A 21,068-nucleotide genomic window follows, 5' to 3' on the forward strand; every position below is an offset into this window, starting at 1 on the left:
AGTGATGGGGGATCTCATTTTTGCAACCGTATGTTCAAAACACTTCTTGAAAAGTATGGAGTTAAGTATAGAGTTTCCACCCCTTATCATCCCCAAACAAGTGGTCAAGTTAAAGTGTCAAATAGGAAAATCAAGAGCATTCTCTCCAGAACGGTAAATGCAAATAGGATCGATTGGTCAAGGAAGTTGGATGATGCTCTATGGGCCTATCAAAACACATACAATACACCAATTGGCATGTCCCCTTGTCAATTGGTATTTGGAAAATCTTGTCACCTTCCGGTAGAACTCAAACATAAGGCATTGTCGGCCTTGAAAAAGTTGAATCTTGAATGGGGTGATGCCTCACAATTGAGGATGGATCAACTTAATGAGCTGGATGAATTCCAATTTAGAGCCTATGTGAGCTCTTCCATTTACAAGGCCTTCATCAAGCATTTCAATGACAACAAGATCTTGAAAAGGGAGTTTAGCCCCTGAGACCGTGTGTTATTGTTCAATTCAAGACTCCGGTTGATTCCAGGTAAATTGAAGTCTAAGTGGTCCGGTCCCTTTGAAGTAACACAAGTGTTCCCACATGGAGCAATTGAACTTGTTGGTCCGGATGGAGAGCATTTCAAGGTGAATGGGCAAAAGGTTAAGTATTACTTTGGCTTACCTAATGAAGTAAAGACAATTAAGATCACCTACCTCAATGAACCATGAAAAGGGTAAAATCGTCGTGCCATGACGTTAACTCAAGCGCTTCTTGGGAGGTAACCTAAGTCTTTTGTTTAATGTTTGTTTATGTGTGTAGGATGCAAGGAAATGAAAGGGAAAACAACTGCAAAAATGGACTCTTGGAAAAGGAAACAAGAATCAAAGGCAGGGGTGAATTTATGGCCATGATGCAGTACCGCATCTCTAAATGCGGTGAAACGTTGCGGTCGTATCTTCACCCCAGAAAAAAGGCAGTGACCAAAGTAAAATATGAAGTTTGCGAGCAAGTTGCGGCTCCACATCTTGAGTTTGCGGCCGCAAATTTGCTCTACCCTATCAGCCAGTGCCACCTCCGGTAAGTGGAATTTGCGGAGGGAATGCGAGGTCGCAAACTTGATATGCGACCGCATTTCCTATGCAAACTCGAAAGGTATATAAGGTTTGTGAGAAAATCCTTTTTCATTTTTTCCCTCTAACTCTCAAAACGCGACTCTTCTTCCCTTTTTACCTCTAATCCCAATTTCAAGCATTCATCCCTTAAATCCGACCCAATCCCCTCTCCATCCTCGTGTTTGGTGCTTCATTTGGATCATAATCAACAATTTCACAGTTGCCACTCTTTACTTTCGATCTATTAGGTATGTTATATGGCTTATGACTTTCATTCTTTCAAATCTTGCAATCTAAGCATGGTATCAGCCTATAACATGACCTTGTAGCATTAGTGTGATGTGCGAACCGTTATCCCCATTTTCCTAAATTGATTTGCAATGGCTTAGCGGGATTTGAATGTTTATATGTTGAATTTGTTCGATTAGGGGAGGGGATTGCTTGTTGGTAGCTTAATTGTGTTGGTACTGCTTATTGTGATTGGGAGGTGGGGCCTAATAGTGTGAAAATCAATAGAAATCGCAAGTTGTGGCTTAGGTTTGGAGTTTGGGGACGACGATGGAGTTTGCGACCTCAAACCAAGTTTGCGGAGTCACATCTCCATCGCATCTTGAATTATTATTGACCGTGGCCAAGCCAAAATCCTTGAGTTTACGAGCAAGATACAGCTCCGCATCTTGAGTTTGCGGCTGCAACTTTGTAGTTGCGGCGTCGCAAACTCATTTTTGCGGGCGTATTTTGTCTTTTTTTCTCTTGATTTTTTTTCTATTTCCTTTGCATCATTGTTAGTTTATTGATTTCTTTATACCATGAAAACATCAAAAAGATTTTCTTTTTTGTTCTTCTTAGGACCTAATATTTGTTGACTGTACAGGATGACTGGACGAAAGAATTTGGCACAAAAGAGCCCAACAAGCCTGACTGGGAAGAAAAAGAAGCGTCCAGCTGTGATTGAGGGGCTATTCACCACACCCTCTGCACCTCAGCTGACCTCTACAGCCCAAGGAACCCCGACCACTACTGATGACTTGATCCACAAGAGGTTTGAGGCCTAGGTTAAAAGAGAAGAGGGCCTTAGATGGGCAATTCCAGGGGTGAAGAAGCGTTATGACCATACACACTCCTTCAACCTTGAAAAACAAATCAGTCTCACTAGGCTTGAAGAATCATTCCCTCAGATTATGGAGTAGCTGAACCAATGAAACTGGATGGTTTTCACTAAGCCTTCCGAAAAATTTGTCCCCAAGATCGTCAAAGAATTCTATGCCAGCCTTGGTGTGGAAATGGGCAAGAAAAAGCAGGCTGTGAGGGGATGCACTGTGAGAGGGGAGGTTGTGCCCTTGTTCCATGAGGGAATCAACATTAAATATTTCGGGATCAAGGGCACACCTCATAGTGAATATGAGGAGATGATTCACCAAAATATGGTTGAAACCAAACGAGCATGGTTGGCAGAGGTCATAGCGGCTCCGGGCACTACTCCTCTGTGGCAAAAGCCCAAGACTGATATCATGAAGGTGGCTCTCAACATTGAAGCTAAATTTTGGTTATCCTTCATCAGCTCCCGGTTCTGGCCATCACATAATGAGACATTAGTAGGGATTCTCAAGGCCATTCTCATCGCGTACATCATAATGGGGTACATATTAATGTGGATCACATTATGTACCCCCACATTATTGATAGAGCATGGCGGACTTCTCGTTCCATACCTTACCCATTCTTGATTACTTCTTTATGCAAGAGGCACAACGTGCCTATGTTTACGAAGGTCGATCGAGAATGTTCCACAGTCAGGGTCGTGGATATTTTATGGACTGAAGAGGATAATAACCCCGAGAGGAGGAAAAAGAAGGCCCAGGCTCAAACCATTGACCTCACAGCCGGCTTGGAGGACCTTGCCAGGCCAGCCACTTCCACCATCCCGACACCTTCGGGTACTGCTTCTGCTGAAGCCTCCACTAACACAGCTGCGGGGTCCACTACTAGTGACACCCCACCACCTGCTACAGGGGCCTCACCTCGGAGCACGCTCCCTCCATCTGTTGATGATTTTTGGAACATGGCTCAGACCGTAGAGGCTGTGGATTCCAAAGTGACTCGCTTCATCTACACTCTTCCTAACATGATAAAAAAGGCGATAGAGGAGTCCAATAGACAGCGGGAAGAGCGAGTGGTTAGTTTAGGAAGAGGGTGGACAAGATCTAGGCTGGTGAGATAGAGAGTTTAAAGGCGATGAAGACTGACCTTGCTCAGTTGCGCTCCGATTTCACAGCTTCCCGGACCCCACTATTTGAGCCATGGGTACAGGGTTTTTATGGATACTGAGAAGGTCGACAAGGCCCAGACTGAGGCAGAGGCATCAGCGAGTTCTTCACATCACCTCATGGCTAGAGACGACCCATTAGATTTGGGGGATGATGAGAACGAGGAGCTGGGTGAGTTTGAGACGTTGCCAAATGCTTCAGAGGAGCAGATACAGGCTGCATATATAGCCTCTGTTCAGTATGGTCACCACGTTGCTCGTACATACCGGGATCTTGAGCGAGACGTGCAGAGAACGAGAGGGCACTCGCTTATGGCCTTGATGCCCCCCGTGGGGAAGAGTCCTATTGCTACACCCACACCTCCACCTGCTGGTGGCACTTCATCGCAGGCTGTACTTTCAGAGCCCACACCATCCATCATTGCTACTACTGAGCACATCGACGCTTGATGCGTCACAGGGAGTGCTCATTTCATTTTGAGTGATACTTGTTTATTGCATTGGGGACAATGCAATGTTTTTAGTGGCGGGTGGGTATTCCTAGTTCTTTTGAGTTGATACTGAGTTTTTGATATGATGTACCAGAAATGTTGTATGTATTACCTTTGTTTTGACGGATAGTATGTATGTTTGTTGTTTTAAATATTGTAGTATTTTTATTATTACATATGTGTTGTTGCCCTTGTTGTTGTTGTTTTGTGGTATTAGCTATATCCTTGGCTTTTCTTAGCCGTGGTTCTTTTCCTGAAGATGCTAACGGTATTTTGAACCCGATATTTTTAGGAAGTTTTGAGTCGGCTTGTCCCAATGATAGATATTTGGACGCTTTCTTAAGGGAACTAAGCCTTGTAGGGTCGAGATGTGACCATGACTTGTTTGGCATCAATACAGTTAGAATATTACATGATATTACATACCCCTCCAAAAAATTTGAGCTTTAATGAGAATTGATGATCATGACAAACAGATGCTTCACCTTGTTATTCTTGACTATTCTTTTGGGTAATGCATGAATTGATCTTGTCTTAAAATTTATTGACTCATTTTGAACAATGCACGTGCCATGAGTGGTCACGTCTTGTACTAAACTTGTGTGATTGCTTGTGTCAACTAGAACTTGCCCGGTTTGTCCATCTAAACTAATCTTGAATGATCGGTTGAAGAAAGGATCTTAGGAAATCTTTGAATTTCCTTATGAAACACCTTGTGCATATATGTATCACTAGTTATCCCTTTTGAGCCTTTAAGCCTCTTTCTTGTTGCCATGTTACAAGCCATACCACTTCTTACTTGTATCTCTTTTGAATCCATCCTTCCTTGAACTCTAAATCCCAACATAGGCTTTTAGCCTAAGTTGGGGGTGAGAGGCCATGTGAGTAAGGTTGACGAAAATGAGAGGTGAATTGATGGTTGATAGAAATTGAGAGGTTGCCCTTGCACGAAAAATAAAAGAAAAAGAAAAAAAGAAGATGTAGTTTTTCAAGAGAAATAATTTAAATAAGTGCAAAAAGGGGTTGACAATAAATAATGCAATATAAAGATGTGACTAAGGAGAAAAAGGTGGGAAAGAGAGTGAAATCACGGTGAATCAAAGAAAAGGCCTCAACCACGTCAAATGTAGTGCTCAAGGAAGGGAAAGTCACTTTTGTATCCAAATATGTATCATATCCAACCCAAAGCCGTCATTACAACCCAGAAAGTCCTTTGTGATCTACAATTGATTGTTCTTGACCTAGTATGGAAAGAAAGTAAGGGCAAGCATATGGTTTGATACTTGTGACACGTGAGATTCTTTTTTAGTGCGAGTGTTCTCCTTTTTCCCCTTTATATTGATTGATATTTGTGTGAAAGAGACTTTCTTTCTCGTGGGGGCACATGTGCTGTAATATTAGATGAGCAATGACACCATTCAAGCGAGTCAATGGAATGTGAATGCGAATTGAGTAATCTCTAGAAACTATGTGAGGCTTTTGAGTGTCATAAGGTTATTGTTAGTGCATTTTTGAAATAACAAGAAGGGGTGGATATAGTAGAATGATTATGTGTGTTTTCTAATTATTGATACCAACCGATAGTCATGTGCATCTCATGTAAGCCAGTTGGCAAGTCGTAAGTCGTGAGTCTTGAGTTGTTTGCTTGAGGACAAGCAAAAGGTTAAGTTGGGGTGTTGATAAGTCATGGATTTTAGGGCTTTTTACATCCACTACTTATACTTTTTGAGTAGTCATTTCAAGTGTTTGTTCGTGTTTTCATAGTGTTTTGTGTGTTTTCAGATTTTGTGAGTCAAGGACAAAAGCGGGACAAAATGGAACAAAAGGAGAAAAATAGCAAAAAGTTGCGGCAAATATGCGGCACCGCAAGTTGGACTAGAGGCCACATCTTTTGCCTAGAAAAACAACAGTGAGCTGAAAAAAATACCTCAACTTGCGGTGAGAATGCGGCACCGCAACTTCATAGATGCGGCCGCATTTTTGAGGCATGAACATCCAGTGAGCCAAGAAAAAATGCACGAATATGTGGAAGCAGATGCGGCACCGCAAACTTTGTTTGCGGCCGCATCTTCAGGAGGACTGGAAAGAAATGCTGAGTGATTTGCGGTCGCAAACTCGTGTTGCGACTGCTAACTTGGGACGCAAGTCGTCAATTTATTCCGAGATTTGACATTTTGTCCTTCTATAAATATTTTTACCTAGTGCTCTGTGCAAAGCATTGAATATTCCCCACTTTTACTTTCTAGTTGTCTTTTAGCATTGAGAGAGCTTTGAATATCATTTATTGTGGAAGCTTTTAAGAATATTCTTCCTCTTTTTGTCATCTTCTCCATTAACATTATTGTAAGATTTATGAATAATCTCTTTGCTGCTACTTTCTATTTAATGAATATGAGTAGCTAAACCATTTAGCTAAGGTTGTGCGACCAAATGTGTTAGTTATGTGATTCGATTTTTTATTCAACCTCCATTTATGTGCAAAGATGTTTTTCTATTTACCCTTCAACATTTAATGTCATTTAATGGTGTACAACATTATTTGTGCCTAGTTCTTTTCCTTTGCTTGAGAAAGAAAGGAAAAGTTAGGAAAAGGGTAAATAGCAAGAATTTGAGGCTTATAAACCTCATTTAATAACTTGAGCTAGAAATAGGAAAGTTACTTGCAATAAAATGGGTGTTCATATTTTCCACATTCTAAGGTTTGAGAAAGCTTAGAAATGATATTTATCAATTTGGTTGAGAAACTTTTGATAAACTCAAGTAACCTATATTTAATTACATCTACGCATATAAAGGAGTTAGATTGATACTCATCCGCATTACTTTCCATTAGAACCGCAACCTTAGTCCCTTAACCAATAGTTTACATTTCATAAGAAAACTCTTAGACGTTAATGATCAAACTTCCAACCAATTATTATTATACTCCCTTCTCCCCCGAAATATAAACTAATAGTCGAGCGTTACACTTAACTAGTATATTTCTTCATTGTATTCTCTGTGGGATTCAACCCCAACCTTGTTGGGTTCTATATTTGACAACGACCGCTTACTTCTAATATTGAAGTGTAATTTGGGCATATCACTCATGACACTCCACAAGAGTTGAATTTTGCTCTTAACCATTTTCGCGAAGAGAACAAATGGATGAAAATACGTTGCCTAAGGGTAGAATATGGACAACATGGTTACGTAAGATTCAGATTCAAGTGGAATTCGGACTGTGAGATGTCCGATGAAGATTAATATTTTCTTATAATAAAGTGAGTAGGTAGGGTCATAATGACCACCCCCCGAGGGTACTTATAAAAGTAGCCTTTTATTTGTTATTAGACTACAACATATTCATGTCGAGTAGTAGAAATGTAGATTGGTTTTATTCCTTCCAAATGATTCAAATAGCAGTGGTGATGATAGTTGAAATCATAGCAGCTATTCCAGTGAAACGAGTTTTCTTGATAACAATAATTTCAAACTAGACGATTTGAAACCCCACCTTCTTATAGAGCGTAATGATGATTTTTGCAGCGTGAAATATTCAGATTCATGAGAATATTATTGCGGGTTATGCCGAGAATGGGCATAGCGGCATGCCGAAACAGAACGTCTTGTTCGTGACTTGAAAAATCTCAACACTCAAATCCCAACAAGGTACTCAATAACCATGCCTCGAGTAGGTCCAGAAACATGCGAGCTTGTCGTACAAAGGATTAGAAAAGAAAACAACAGAATGCTAGCAAGACGTTGTAGATTTTACATGCTAAAGTTGGCCGAAGAACAAGCATCATCAACAAGTAGAGAATTAACATCTACAGAAAAAAAAATATCGTAAGAAATCCAAAATATTGTTCTGAAGACGATATTGAGGACTTTTATTCTGATATGATTACGGGTTATTTTGGTTCACTCTCTTAGATTTTGGGTCATTTAAGTTTCGGACTCATGCGGTTAATTTGTATTTTTAGTTTACGATGAAGTCATCAATTTGAATATTTTTAGTATGTTTTTAATTTGCTTTGATTTTTATAGTCTATTATTAATTTATATAATCTTCTTAGAGTTAACAATACATAAAAATTTCAACAATTCACAATATAAAAAAAAACACAAATAAATTAGTACATAAAGGGTGCGGATTACATAATAAATGAAAACGTGCAACTAGTAAAAACAAAGTACATAAAAATAACAAACTAAATAGAAAATACATAGGAAAAATATACATAGAAATATTAAACTTAATAAACAAAATACATAGAAATAATAAACAACAACAACATAACAGAAATAATCTTCCAAAATTTCAATTTTTCTTTCAAAGCATTTTTCTCACGTTGAGTATCTTTAAGGTTAGCCTTGAAAAAACTTTGTTTTTTCTTTGGATTCTTTTAGCAAGACCTCCGATGGTCAATTTTTTCTTGAGCTTCCATAAGCTTAAACTGCAAATCAAACTTCACGGTATCTCTAGTGATTGAGGTCGGGGTATCTCTATCAACAGGAGACTTTTTAAACTTTGCCACCACCGTTTTATCCACGGGAATGCTATCTTCCCAACGAAAATGTTTGCAACCGCCCATATCCATAAACATTACAAGAAAATCAGTTTTTAAAGTAAAACATGTAGATAATGTGAAAAAATTTAAACCTTAAAATTTTATAAAAACACTTACTTTGGGCCCTTTACAACGCCAAAAATGACGCCCTGGATTATCTGGGGTCCTTGATGTTCTTAGCTTACAATAATGATCACATTCACAAACATCAGGTTCTATAGCAAAGTTTGACGTTTCAGAGCTTTGAGACATGATTTGGGGGGGGGGGGGGGGTCTAAAGTATGTTGAAAGAATGAAAATGGAGGAGGTGAAGAAGAGTAACTTGAAAAAATGAAGCTGGTAGGGTTTTGATTAATCTCTATTGCACACTAAATTAGTGCATAATAGGACTTAACTGTAAAAGTTCAGTTTAGTCCTATTTAGTGCGCAAAGGGTAGTTTGGTTACTTTTAATTTTAATGGGTTGTTTTGGTCTCAAACCCCACTTTTTGGGTCATTTAAGTTGCAGACTCCTCTTTAATTAGTAACGGGGCTGGGTCGGTCTTATTTGGACTGGGCCTGGTTTGGTTTTAAAAAGGAAATAAGGGGTCTATGTATAGGTAAACACAAATATACATGATATACATGTATATTTGTGTATACCTGTGTATATACGTCAACACAAGTTTAATAAATGGCCATAATTAAGTAAACCCATTAATTAAACCCCCTTAATTACGGTCAACAAATAACTTTAATAACCACTTAAACAATTAACAAAACTGTTAGTTATGCAAAATAGATTCAAATTGCAAATATGGCCTTAATTGACTCTAAACCATGAAGTAAGTTATTTCAATTACAGTCATAACTTGCACAATAAAACAATTAAAGACTAGTTTTACACCAATAGCCTTAATTAGACTTAAACCATGAAATTGGTAGTTCCAATTATTGCCATATTTATCTTAATCAAACAATCAAGGGCTAGTTTTGGAATATTGACCTTAATTGACTTGAACCATCGAATTGGCTTTTCAATTAGGGCCAGAATTAAACAATAATTTATCATTTCAATTGTAGCCACTATTAATTACATAATAAACAATTTTATGGAATTAATCACAATAAAACACTCAATTAATTATGATACATTCTAATAAATTGAATATGAAAAACTAAGAATTGAGGGGTAAAATGATTAATTCATTTAATTAATCAAATTCTTTGAATAAACTGAGTAAAATACTTGCTAATTAATTTTTCATAATTATTTAAATTATTCCCTTGGTTAAATTTAGCAAATATATCATAATTGTTGCAAAAAATATGTAAATTAATTTCTAAATGATTTATAATATTATAGAAATTGTTTTACCAAATAATAATGGTAAAACATTATCTAAATAATTTTATAAAATCATTTGACTTCTAAAAAATACATATTTCACTCTGTTTAATATCCAAGGACTCTAGGTAATCAAAATAAATTGTGGGAGGTTAAAAATTAGGTGTCAACAATTAGTAGTATCTAAGATTAGTAGCATGCCAAGAACATGTGCCTAGGATTATCATGGAATGTAGTTTTTTGTTGTTCATGAATGTAATGAAAATGACAATGTCTAGTCTGAAACATAAACCTTGAAATTAAGCATTACAACTGTCTTAGCCGTTACAACTATCTGATATCAGCCCACAAATTCATGTACAAAGATAAATATTGTCTGGAAAAGTTAATCAACAAAACAGTTGGCTCCTAAAATTAGCAAGTTTAATATCTTCTTTCAAACACTATTAATTGTTGCCCGGTGTGGTTTGAGTGCTTGTAGAAAAGTGTGCTCTTTTGTAACTTTGTTCTTGTAGCTGCCTTTGAGTAACTGCAGCTCCACCATTCCACTTCAGTCCATGTGGTTTGTAACCAAGATCAATGTTAGTGGAAACTGAACTAATCAATCCATCACTATGTATCACTCTATCAGTTGTTCCGGTCTGAAATAAAAAGGACTGAGTTAGAGATGTTCAAAAATTTCAAAAAAATGATGCCTTTAAATTGAAATGCTTACCCTCTCAATCACACTGACACCTTTTCCAAATAGCACATCATAACCAGCTGCCCTTGGCCTCTTATACCTAGTTTGTGGTGGCTTCTTATAACCAGGATTTGCCTCACTACTTCTAACTGAATAAGTCGTGCAGTAGTAGTTGACTGTTGAGTGCTTGATTGAGTTGGTTGAGAATTTGTTGTAGCATTTGTTGGAGTTCTTCTTGTGGCACCACTTGCACCAGCTCTTCCACCACTTCTTGCACCAGCTCTTGCACCATCTCTTCCACCACTTCTTGCACCACCTCTTGCACTAGAACCAACAATTAATGCACCACCAATAGTTGTAGCAGTTGCAGCAGGACCAGCAGTTGCTACTGCATTGGTTGCACCAGCAGCAACAATCGATGAAGAAGCACCACCACTTTTCTGCATACACAATATTAAAATTCAAGCACTAATAATGAATTTTAAATGACAAAATCCTAAAGGCATAAAATAGAATAACACTTACAGCAAGTGGGCATCCTTTCTTGTTATGTCCCATAGTGTTGCATATTGAACATGTCATTTTCCTGCCCTTCCTTGTAGCTTTCCCAATTTTTTTCTTTGGTTCATCAGCATCCCTATTCCTCTTTTTCTTTGGCCTACTTGGCATTTCAGCAATTTTAGGTGGCTCAATGGGTGGTCTTGTGCTCTTTGGCCACATCTTCATATTTGTCATAGGTTGAATGAATTTGTTGTAGGCCTTCAAATATGTCGCCTTTTTATACCAGGGCTCAACAAATGCCTCAACCTCCAAGCTCTTATATTGAATTGCAGTAATGGCATGTGCACAAATAATTCCTTTCAATTGCCATGACCTACAACTACACGCCTTCTTTTTTAGGTTAACAACATGTTTATATGGTGGATCTTTCACCTCAACATTCTCTTTAAGAGTTTTCATGGCCATGGGTGATACCTCACCTACCCATTTTTCAGCAAATTCTCTCATTTGATTCATCCTCTCCATAACTTTGATTTTGATTTCTTCCAGCATAGTTATGATTGATTTGAACCTAGGTATCAAAATCCAGCTGTTGAATGTCTCATACATGTTGTTCTCAACTATGTCACATTTGCTGTGTTATTTAAAGTATGCCCTACACCATGTCTCCTTGTTGTATTGAAACAAGGCTTCATTAATGCCTTCCCTAACTCATCCACTTCATCAAGTTTTATATTTAAAAGAACTTCAAATGATGCTCTTGCTACCTGCTAGAATTTTCTTCTTCTTGCCTCATCCCTCCATTCCTTCTTCCAGTTGGCCCATATATGCCTAGCATACCATCTGTGCTCAGCATTTGGCAGTAAATCATGAAGTGCCATAAGAAGACCCTATTAAACAAATAGTCAAGCAACAGGGTACAAACAATAAATAATAAGGCTAAATGAAAAAAATACAAATCAATGGAAGTGCATAGTGTTAAAGTCATACTTTCTGCATATCAGACATAATTGTCAATCCTTTACCTTCAGTTAATGTCAACTCCAAATCATGCTTGATACACCTAATGAACCATGATCATATATCCTTGGATTCTTTATCAACTACAGCCCAAGCAACATGGTACATTTGATTATTGCCATCCTTGGAAATGCAAGACAGCAACTCACCCTTACAAACCTCTTTGAGAAATGCTCCATCAAAACCAATGATGTTTCTACACCCATCTAACTACCCACTTTTAAGTTCTCCAAGACATAAATAAAATCCCATAAACACCTCTTTTCTAGGAATTGTATTCTTGGAAGTCCTTACCACTACAGTAGTGCCAGGATTGGTAGACTTCAACTCCTCAGCATAATCATAAAGCCTAGCGAATTCCTCTTTGTAATCACCCAAATGATCCTGCATAACTATCATTTTTTCCCTTCTACAACTTGTTTTATCTCATCTACATTTATTTTCTCTAATGTTTGCTTGTCTAGCTTCAATAAACTTTTCATCCAAGTCACTTAAATCATTAATGTTTTCATCAACATCATATAGTGACTCAGAATCCCCAGATTCTTCTACATCAGAATCATACCTTAGCTCAGGTTTTGATAAAAAGCAACCACCATAATGCATTTGAAGTGTCACTATTGTTGAAGCCATTTTCTTACCATGCCTACAAAGTGACAAAAAAATAACAGGGTCAGTTAATAATGGACTAATACTAACTTTACCCAAATCAATAAAGAATATAGCAAAAATCACTATTTTTTTTAGTGAAAAAGCTTCCAAGATTCATTCTTTTTCCAAAAAAAAAAACACACTACAATAATGTGGTATACCAGGTGGACCACTAACAGAACAATACCCAACGTATTCACACAAAAAATGGGTAATGTCAAACCAATTTTGGATTTCACGAAAAAAAATTCTAGAATCTAATCGAAATAACAAAAAATGCCATTGCATGCATTACACTGCATATGATGCATATTACACTTTTAGTCAACAAACAACACAAAAAATGAAAATATTCAAGCAAAAAATATGCTCCAAGCACTAAAATCGGTCAAATAACACCAAAAAAAAAAAAACAAAGAAATAAGAGAAGCCTAACAAGAATAAACCAAGAAGAGGTCAAGAAACTTACCACAATATCCAGGAAATAAGTGTGGAATCGAGGGAAAAGATAGAGAAGAGAAGATGAAAAATCGGGGGTTTGGTTGAAAAAAGAGAAATGGGAATGAAAAAAAATAAAAAGATAAGATGGGGTTATACGCGGGAATCCGATGTGGCATATTTTTTTACACGTGGAAATCTATGTGTACGCGATTGTTTCACATGCTTCATGGGCTCAGCAAAAAAGTGTTTAAAATGCTCAGTTTTGATGGGTAGAGGAGTTCAGTTGGCAAACATGTAAATACAAATATCGGGATGACAAAAAGTTTAAGTACAGGGATTTTCCACAATATCCGCTTATAAAATATAATTTATTTATTTTTTACAAGTGGAGGTGCGTGTAGAACACCTCCCACCACAAGTGTGGTTCTATATTTTTAAATATGTACTAAATTCAGTTAAAAGTTGTTTCGGGGATAAAAAAATCATCCGTAAAGTTAAATTGGTAAAATGGGTTTTGGGACAAGGGAGATTTTTATGTATTTTTTCTTAAAAATCTACCAGGACAAAGAAGCAAATATGATGTGGCACCATGGACCATTGATGATTGGCTACAATCGGCCAGTTTCACCAAGTATCCCCTTACTAAATGGATAAGATATATTTTTATCATGACAAACCCACAAATACTAGCCTATCCCCTAACCCAAAGAATTCACAAACAATCCACATGGCAAGCATTCTCCACCCTTCATCCTTGCTTTCCTCCTCTTCCACTTCCTCTGCCACCACAACCACCACAAAACCACCAGTTCCACCACCCTTTTCCAGACCCCAAGCCACCTTATCACCACCTTCTAAACCACTTTTAACTAAACTAACCACCACTCTAACAGCCACAGCATTAGCCACCACAATACTAACAACCACTCCCCCTTCTCTTGCAGATTCTCCCACAACATACAACATTTACTATGGCACAGCTGCTAGTGCCGCCAACTATGGCGGCTACGGTGGAAACTCCGATAAAAAAGCGTCGGCGGAGTACATTTACGACGTCCCGGATGGATGGAAAGAGAGGTTGGTGTCAAAAGTTGAGAAGGGAACAAATGGGACAGACAGTGAGTTTTATAATCCAAAGAAGAAGTCTGAGAAAGAGTACCTTACTTTTCTTGCAGGGTTTAGGCAGTTAGCACCTAAAGATGTAATCTTGAATAACTTGGCTTTATCTGATGTGAATTTGCAAGACTTAATTGCTAATGCTGATGGTGTTACATCAGTAGAGAGGAAAGATGAGAATGGGCAGTTGTATTATGATTATGAGATTGATGGAGTTTCTGGTCATAGCTTGATTTCTGTTACTTGTACTAAGAACAAACTGTATGCTCATTTTGTCATTTCGCCAGCGCCAGAATGGAAGAAGGATGAAAATACCTTGAGGCACATTCATCAGTCTTTTAAAACTGTTGGGTAATATAGGATTAGTTTGTTGCACTATGTACTTGAATTTGACATTTTGTCTATAGAGGAAGAGTTTGGAATGTTTATTAAGTGGAGAAAACCAAAAACCAATGAAGAGATTTTCATGTTCATAGCTTTTCTGGGATGTGTGTTTGACAAGGGTAAGATTGAGACTCTCAATATGATCACTATCTCTTCAAACTGATGTATTATCAAGCTGTCTCTTTTGAAGAATTAACTTAAATAGCCTTCCACCTGAACGCTTAAACTAAAACTGATCGGAGAATATATAATATATGTATAACCTTGTATAATCTATGTATACCAACTAGGAAAAGTAAACAATGAACCCGGCCTACTATTTGTGTAATGATCGCGTATTTGTGTGTATTGGTATAAGGCATAGACCCCTACCCACATATTAAAATTGAAAAATGAAACACACGGAGACGGGAAATAATGCTATGCCTTTACCTCTTCATAATCTATGGAGGAATTGAACTTGCTCAATTTCTTACAACAATTTAGATGGAAAAATATAGTGATGATGAGTGTGATAATGTGTCAGCATTGACAAATAAATGAGGGGATCACCTCCTTTACGGTGAGCTTAAAAAGTTGCATCATCTATACATCTTGTATAAGTTATTGACTTGCCTGCGTGAATATCATAGAACCGTCATGGTTGTTCCATCTTAGCTTCCAAGTTAGCGATAATGTTTGCTGCATGATTAGCTTCCCTTTAGCAATGAGATATTTGCACTTCTTCAAAGTTCTCAATCAGTAATTTAATCTCTTCCACCAGAGATTCAAATGCATGGTGGATTAGATTTGCCTGATATCCAGTTATAAAAAGCATAGAGTCAGCCTTAATACTAACTCTGAGATATCTATCTCGACTGCACCAGTCAATTCCTGTGTGAATAGCAAGAGTTTCAGCAGCATTATTGCTCTTGTAACCAAAAAATGACTGCAAAAGCTGCAATTAAGTTCCCAGTTTCAGCTCTAATAACTCACAGGGTTCCTTTTCGAACAGCAATCAGAATTGAGCTTAACAAATCCACTTCTTGGCTTACTCCGTAATTTTGTCTAGTTCTTGCAGATTCTGTCCGAGTATACAGAGTGTCCTGGAGCCCAGTCTTGTTATTACACCTCATTTTCCAGAGCTGCCAGCAAATCAAAATAGGAACACATTGATCAATCATCCTCTGCAGTGAAGTTTTTGAGCCTTTAGTCCAGCGTCACATTAGTTGCTCTCTGATTCCACCTTGCATAAAAATAACTCCAAGCTGGTTTGGGTAGTGTTTCCAGATAGCTTGACTGATTTTGCTTCTAATGAATATGCTTCATAGCTTATGCTTTTGGCCTCACACAACAAAAACATCTAGATAGCAATCCTATTTCTGTACTGCAACACACATAATTGTAGCCTATAATGTAGATGCATTCTCACTAATTCACATCTGTATCTACTAAAACATGTTTTTGTTTCACACTACACCATGTTAGGGCTAAGATGCATCTACTTATTTGCAAGGTGTTGCATTTTCATCACATTCAACTCTCCCTGGCCGATAACTCTATTTTCCTCAATTCCTTGACGGGGCTAGAGGAATAGCCCTTTGTCTCTTGCAGAGCTGAAAAACACAAGGCATCCATATGGATGATGATTAAATTTGATTAGCAAGTAAACACATAGAACTAGAAATCAAATGATTTGACAATTGCCACATCAATGACACAGCTAACGCTATTTTGTCACATAAACAACTACTTGGAACTTTCTTTTCTGTTTGATCCAACATATGTGATGGTTGGTTTAAGTAAACCTTAAATCTGATTCTCCAAGAAGATGATTCAGCAGGGATTTCAAACGTAAAACAATGATTATGGGAGGGAAGGAAGGGTTCTCAGCCAGGGCCAGAGCCGGAGCTAGAGACGCAAGGGAGTTCATCGGAATCCCCTTCACCGAAATAAGGTCAAAGTTAATTTTGATGTATACAGAGGCAGATCTACGATTTGAAGCTGGCCGGTGCCACAATTTTCTTGAATGTACATCTTATTAGGAACGTGTATTTGGGTCGGGTCCATCTCTTTTTAGTTTATTCGGGTCAACTTAATAGGCTTTTTTTAATTTGCAAATATGCAAATTACATCTCAAAATCAAGAAACGAACATAATTAGCATCTTAAACAAGGAATCACACCCATTAACAACAAGATAAAATCAACATTTTCACCAAGGGACTTGTATCTTTTATGTATATTAAAAAATGAACTTGCATAAGTAAAATAACATGTTCAATAAGGGAATTATACCAATCAAAATAAGAAAAATAATAGAAAAACTCTTCAATAGGTAATTACACCCCATAAGTAAATGTAGAATTAGATAAACTACATGTTCTCAAAAATAAATCATAAATTTCATTTTTTTTTCTAAGCAGTGCTTACGAAATTTCCATCACAATTTAAGTAGTAAAATGATTTAAATTGAATTTAACAATTATAGAATAACACAAATTTTTATAATACACTCCCTCCGTCCATTTTTATTTGTTCACTATACTAAAAATGTATGTCCACTTTTACTTTTAAGTTGTATAGTTTGAAAAACCAAGACATAATTTACCATTTTATACCTATTTTACCCTTATTATTAAGTACGCCAGTTCATTTCTCATTTTATTTATTGCTTATTAAGAGTGTCCCAAGTCAAATATATACAAGTAAACATGGATAGAGGGAGTAATAAACAAAAGAAATTATAAAAAAAATGAATTTTGATCTCAATCCAAAATTCCCATTGAGACCCAAGTTTTTCGATTTAAATACTCACAGATTTAAAATTAAGAGAAATGCTTAATTTAAGGGATTTTGAAGTTTCTATTTGTGTGTTCTCGCTAGAGATCACAGAAAAAATAATAGAATAGAGGAAAGACAATATAAATAATAAAAAGATAAATAAAAAATTAGGAGAACCGAAAAGGCACTACAACACAAGGCATATATTGCTACAAAATACGTTGTAGCTAAATATGAAATTTTCCGTGGCTAAACTCTTTAGACACAATTTTTTTTTTCCGTAGCATTCGTAGCAAAATGTAGCGTAGCTAAAAGTTAGCTACAAACTTTACATAGTTCGTGGCTAAGGACTTATACTTATTGCTACAAAAAAAAAAAAAAAAAAAAAAAAAAAAAAACTGTTGTAGCTACCATGGTAGAAAATTCTTGCCACGAAAAATATACTTATAGCAAGTGATTTTATTCTTTTGCCACGACGAACAAAATTTGTAGCTATCTTGATGTTGTAGCCACAAGTTGTTGTATCGTAGCAAAATATTTAATTTATCTGCTAAGCAAGCACAAATTTTATGGCTATTTCTATAGCATAGTCTCGTGGCAATAATACTCATGTTTAGTCACGAATTAAAAAAATCCATAGCTATGAATTAAAGTATTTGCCACAAATATTTTCTTATGTTGCTAAGAATCCAAACCTTTAGCCATGAAATAAATAGCTTTATAGCTAAAAAGAATTTTTATTTGCTACGGAAAGTGAAAATCCTTAGCCATGTTCTTGATACGTGGCAATTATAGGAGTATATATGTCTAGCTACGAATTCAAAAACTCATAGCTAAACTTCCATACTTTTTTGTCACGGGGGATAAATTGTAGCAAAATATTTTTTTCATTTGCTATGGAAATAAAAATGTGTGTCCATGTTCTCATTTGCGTGGCAATTATATTTATGTTTAGCTACGAATTCAAAAATTTCATAGCTGCTAATTAAAAATTTTACCATAATTATTGTCAGCCATGATAATTGTAGCTGAGAATTCATATTTGGCATAAAATATATAAACAATTATAGCAGAATATCCTTAATTATGTAATAAAAGTAATATATTAGAAAACAGACTTAATAAAGGTTCAGCAATATTATTTAAAATAGTGAAACATCATTCTATTCAAACATATCGATATATTTACGAGAAAAAAGAATGATTATTCATGTTCCCGTCGATTTTGATGCTGTCATCACTCATTCAAAAGCTGCAACAACAATTGAAAAAACAAATAAGAAAATGTTACAATAAAGTATTTTCGTTCAAAAACTAAACTTTATTTGTTTATATGAATATTTTTCTAGAAAAATCACATATTACTAGATTAATAATAAGAAAATATAAATAAATTACTTACTGTTGGATTTGCGTCATTTGATTGTTGACCTTGAGCTGCAAGCATAATTTGAATTATAAAATAATTCTAAGAGACATAAAATTATACAAAATATAAACATAGAATTCCAGAACAAAAGTTAATACTATGAGTTAACAAAATTGTGCATTGGACAAGAAGTAAAAAAAAATATACAAGAACGAGAATATTACCTCTTCCTGATCAGCAACTCCATGTCCATGGCTAAACAAAAAATCTGTCCACATTTCCTAACCCATGTGGGTCATAAAAGATGAAACAAGTTTTTGGGTACAAATATTCATAGGCAGGCGTATTCAATTCTGGATCATAAAAGAGATTAGTAGAAGTTGAGGCTAAAAGGCCTAGTTATGGAGTCGAGAAATTTGAAGATTGGTGACGACACCTTTCTTTTTCTTTCTTTTGAGTGATTTGTTTTTTAGGGTTTTGGCTCTTTAATAGCAAAAGAAAGCTTTGATTTAGGCATAAAATAATTAGAGGGAAATAATTTGGAGGGAACTCTTTTTATCTTTGTTTTTGTGTTGTTAATTTAGTGTTCTTTTCAAAGTTAGGCACAACTTTTTTTTATTTTTTATTATTATTAATTTCATAATTTAAAGGGGAACTGTTATGAATTCATCATGTTTCCCTCCTAAATCTTAATAATTAGAACAATAAAAAAAAGTTAGCTAAAATTTTTCTTAATAAAAATACATTGTAATTTGATGTAAACTAATTAAATTTATCCGTTTTAGTTTATAATTTATTAATCATGGAACATTGTTTGGAGTTAACACTTATTAATTTGATATAATTACTTAATCATAGGTTACATCTAACCATTATGTATTCAACTTATACTGTACAAGGAAGATTTATTCTAATCAAACGCTAAATACCTATAATTACTCTAAAATATATTGTTTCGATAGAATAGGTTCGAGTTAAATAACAATTCTCGAAGCACTTGATCGAGATGAAGCTTGATTTGGATTAGTAAAGATGATTTTGTTTAAATTCGATATTAATAATTAATCAAATTTAATTAGATATAACCTCCTATTTACTTAAATTATTTGAAATTTACAATTAAGAGCTTGTAAAATTGAATCGAATAGAAAGATGAACACCTCTAACTACACTAGCTCGATAAAGGTATCATTCGATAGAAGAGGTCCGAGTCATGGGGCATATACTATTTATTTCTCATGTTGTGTGATTTTATCATAAAATTGCCTCTTTAATTTACTTTGTGCACTAATTCTATGAATTGGTCTTCGATTTAGATACTGATTTAATCGAATATTTGATTTTAGCTAAAATCATTTACACCCCAACTTTGCTTTAAAAATTAAACTACTCCTCAATTTTGAACAATAAACATTCTCCCTCCTTATTCAATACATTTTACTCTTGACATTTTCACTTGTATAAATAGATAAGAGTTTGATTATTACTAATAAAATTATCTTTTTATTCTGCTCATTTATTTCATTATAGAACGTTACTAACTTATATGCTCAATCAGTATTTCTCACTTTTCTTCTTTGGTCTGAAAATAACATTGATTTTTCTCATAGAAAATTTGATACATAGATTAAAAAAAAAACAGTTTTTTAAAGAAGTAAAAAAAAGATAAAGGTTGATAATGTAAGGGTATTTAGAAAGGTCAATCATGAGAGTGTGTGTGTGTGTGTGGGGGGGGGGGGGGGGGGGGGAGATTGTCTATTATTCAAAATTGAGGGAGAGTTTGATTTTTAAAGCAAAGTTGGGTGATGTAATTTTTATTAAACGTTAATGTTACAATTACAATAATCCTGGAAAATCTAATGTTATTTTGGTATTACATGCAGTAGGCATGTATATAAATGTTTCAATTATTTCTTTTCTCTATTGTCTATATAGATAGACGAATTTTGGTTGTCAATAATGAAATATTTTTTAAATTATAAACTTGAAATTTATTTACCACATAAATAGATAATTTTTTAGCAATTTATTATAAAATATATTCCTATTTTTATATTACTTGCATTAAATATATTTGTAAATTTGTTATTACTTATTATTTTCACTTGTATAAATAGATAAGAGTTTGATTATTATTAATAAAATTATATTTTTATTCTGCTTATTTATTTCATTATAAAACGTCACTAACTTATATACGCAATCAGTATTTCTCACTTTTCTTTTTTGGTCTGAAAATAATATTTATTTTTCTCATAGAAAATTTGATACATAGATTAAAAAACCCAGTTTTTGAAAGAAGTAAAAAAAAAGTTGATAATGTAAGGGTAAAATAGGCATTTAGAAAGTTCAATTAGGAGTGTGAGGTCGGGGTGGTGAGGGGGGGGGGGGGGGGAGTTTGATTTTTAAAGCAACAT

At 35.5% G+C, this 21,068-nt stretch overlaps 2 protein-coding genes and 1 long non-coding RNA gene across 4 annotated transcripts; 1 reads left to right on the forward strand and 2 right to left on the reverse strand.

The window, feature by feature from the left end:
* Positions 1-10,000: 10,000 nt before the first annotated feature.
* LOC132644588 (uncharacterized) lies at positions 10,001-13,434 on the reverse strand. Of its 2 annotated transcripts, none has more exons than XM_060361186.1 (5): positions 13,049-13,434; positions 11,934-12,574; positions 10,933-11,798; positions 10,441-10,847; positions 10,001-10,366 (listed from the first exon to the last, which is right to left on the reverse strand). In XM_060361186.1, the coding sequence occupies exons 3-4, from the start codon at positions 11,515-11,517 to the stop codon at positions 10,449-10,451; spliced, it is 984 nt and encodes a 327-aa protein (XP_060217169.1). In that variant the 5' UTR covers positions 11,518-11,798; positions 11,934-12,574; positions 13,049-13,434; the 3' UTR covers positions 10,001-10,366; positions 10,441-10,448. The 2 variants fall into 2 exon arrangements, with proteins under 2 accessions (XP_060217169.1, XP_060217170.1); XM_060361187.1 differs by having other exon boundaries at positions 11,899-12,574.
* Positions 13,435-13,692: 258 nt separating this feature from the next.
* Positions 13,693-14,614, forward strand: LOC132644589 (thylakoid lumenal 19 kDa protein, chloroplastic). Its single transcript, XM_060361188.1, has one exon. The coding sequence runs from the start codon at positions 13,748-13,750 to the stop codon at positions 14,489-14,491; it is 744 nt and encodes a 247-aa protein (XP_060217171.1). The 5' UTR covers positions 13,693-13,747; the 3' UTR covers positions 14,492-14,614.
* Positions 14,615-18,394: 3,780 nt separating this feature from the next.
* Positions 18,395-19,147, reverse strand: LOC132599781 (uncharacterized). The gene is made up of 3 exons (XR_009567010.1): positions 18,876-19,147; positions 18,685-18,719; positions 18,395-18,534 (listed from the first exon to the last, which is right to left on the reverse strand). It is a non-coding gene; the product is annotated as an uncharacterized LOC132599781 (long non-coding RNA).
* Between the last annotated feature and the right edge of the window lie 1,921 nt (positions 19,148-21,068).

The sequence above is a fragment of the Lycium barbarum genome, chromosome 6 (genome assembly GCF_019175385.1).
Source record: "Lycium barbarum isolate Lr01 chromosome 6, ASM1917538v2, whole genome shotgun sequence".
NCBI lineage: Eukaryota > Viridiplantae > Streptophyta > Magnoliopsida > Solanales > Solanaceae > Lycium > Lycium barbarum.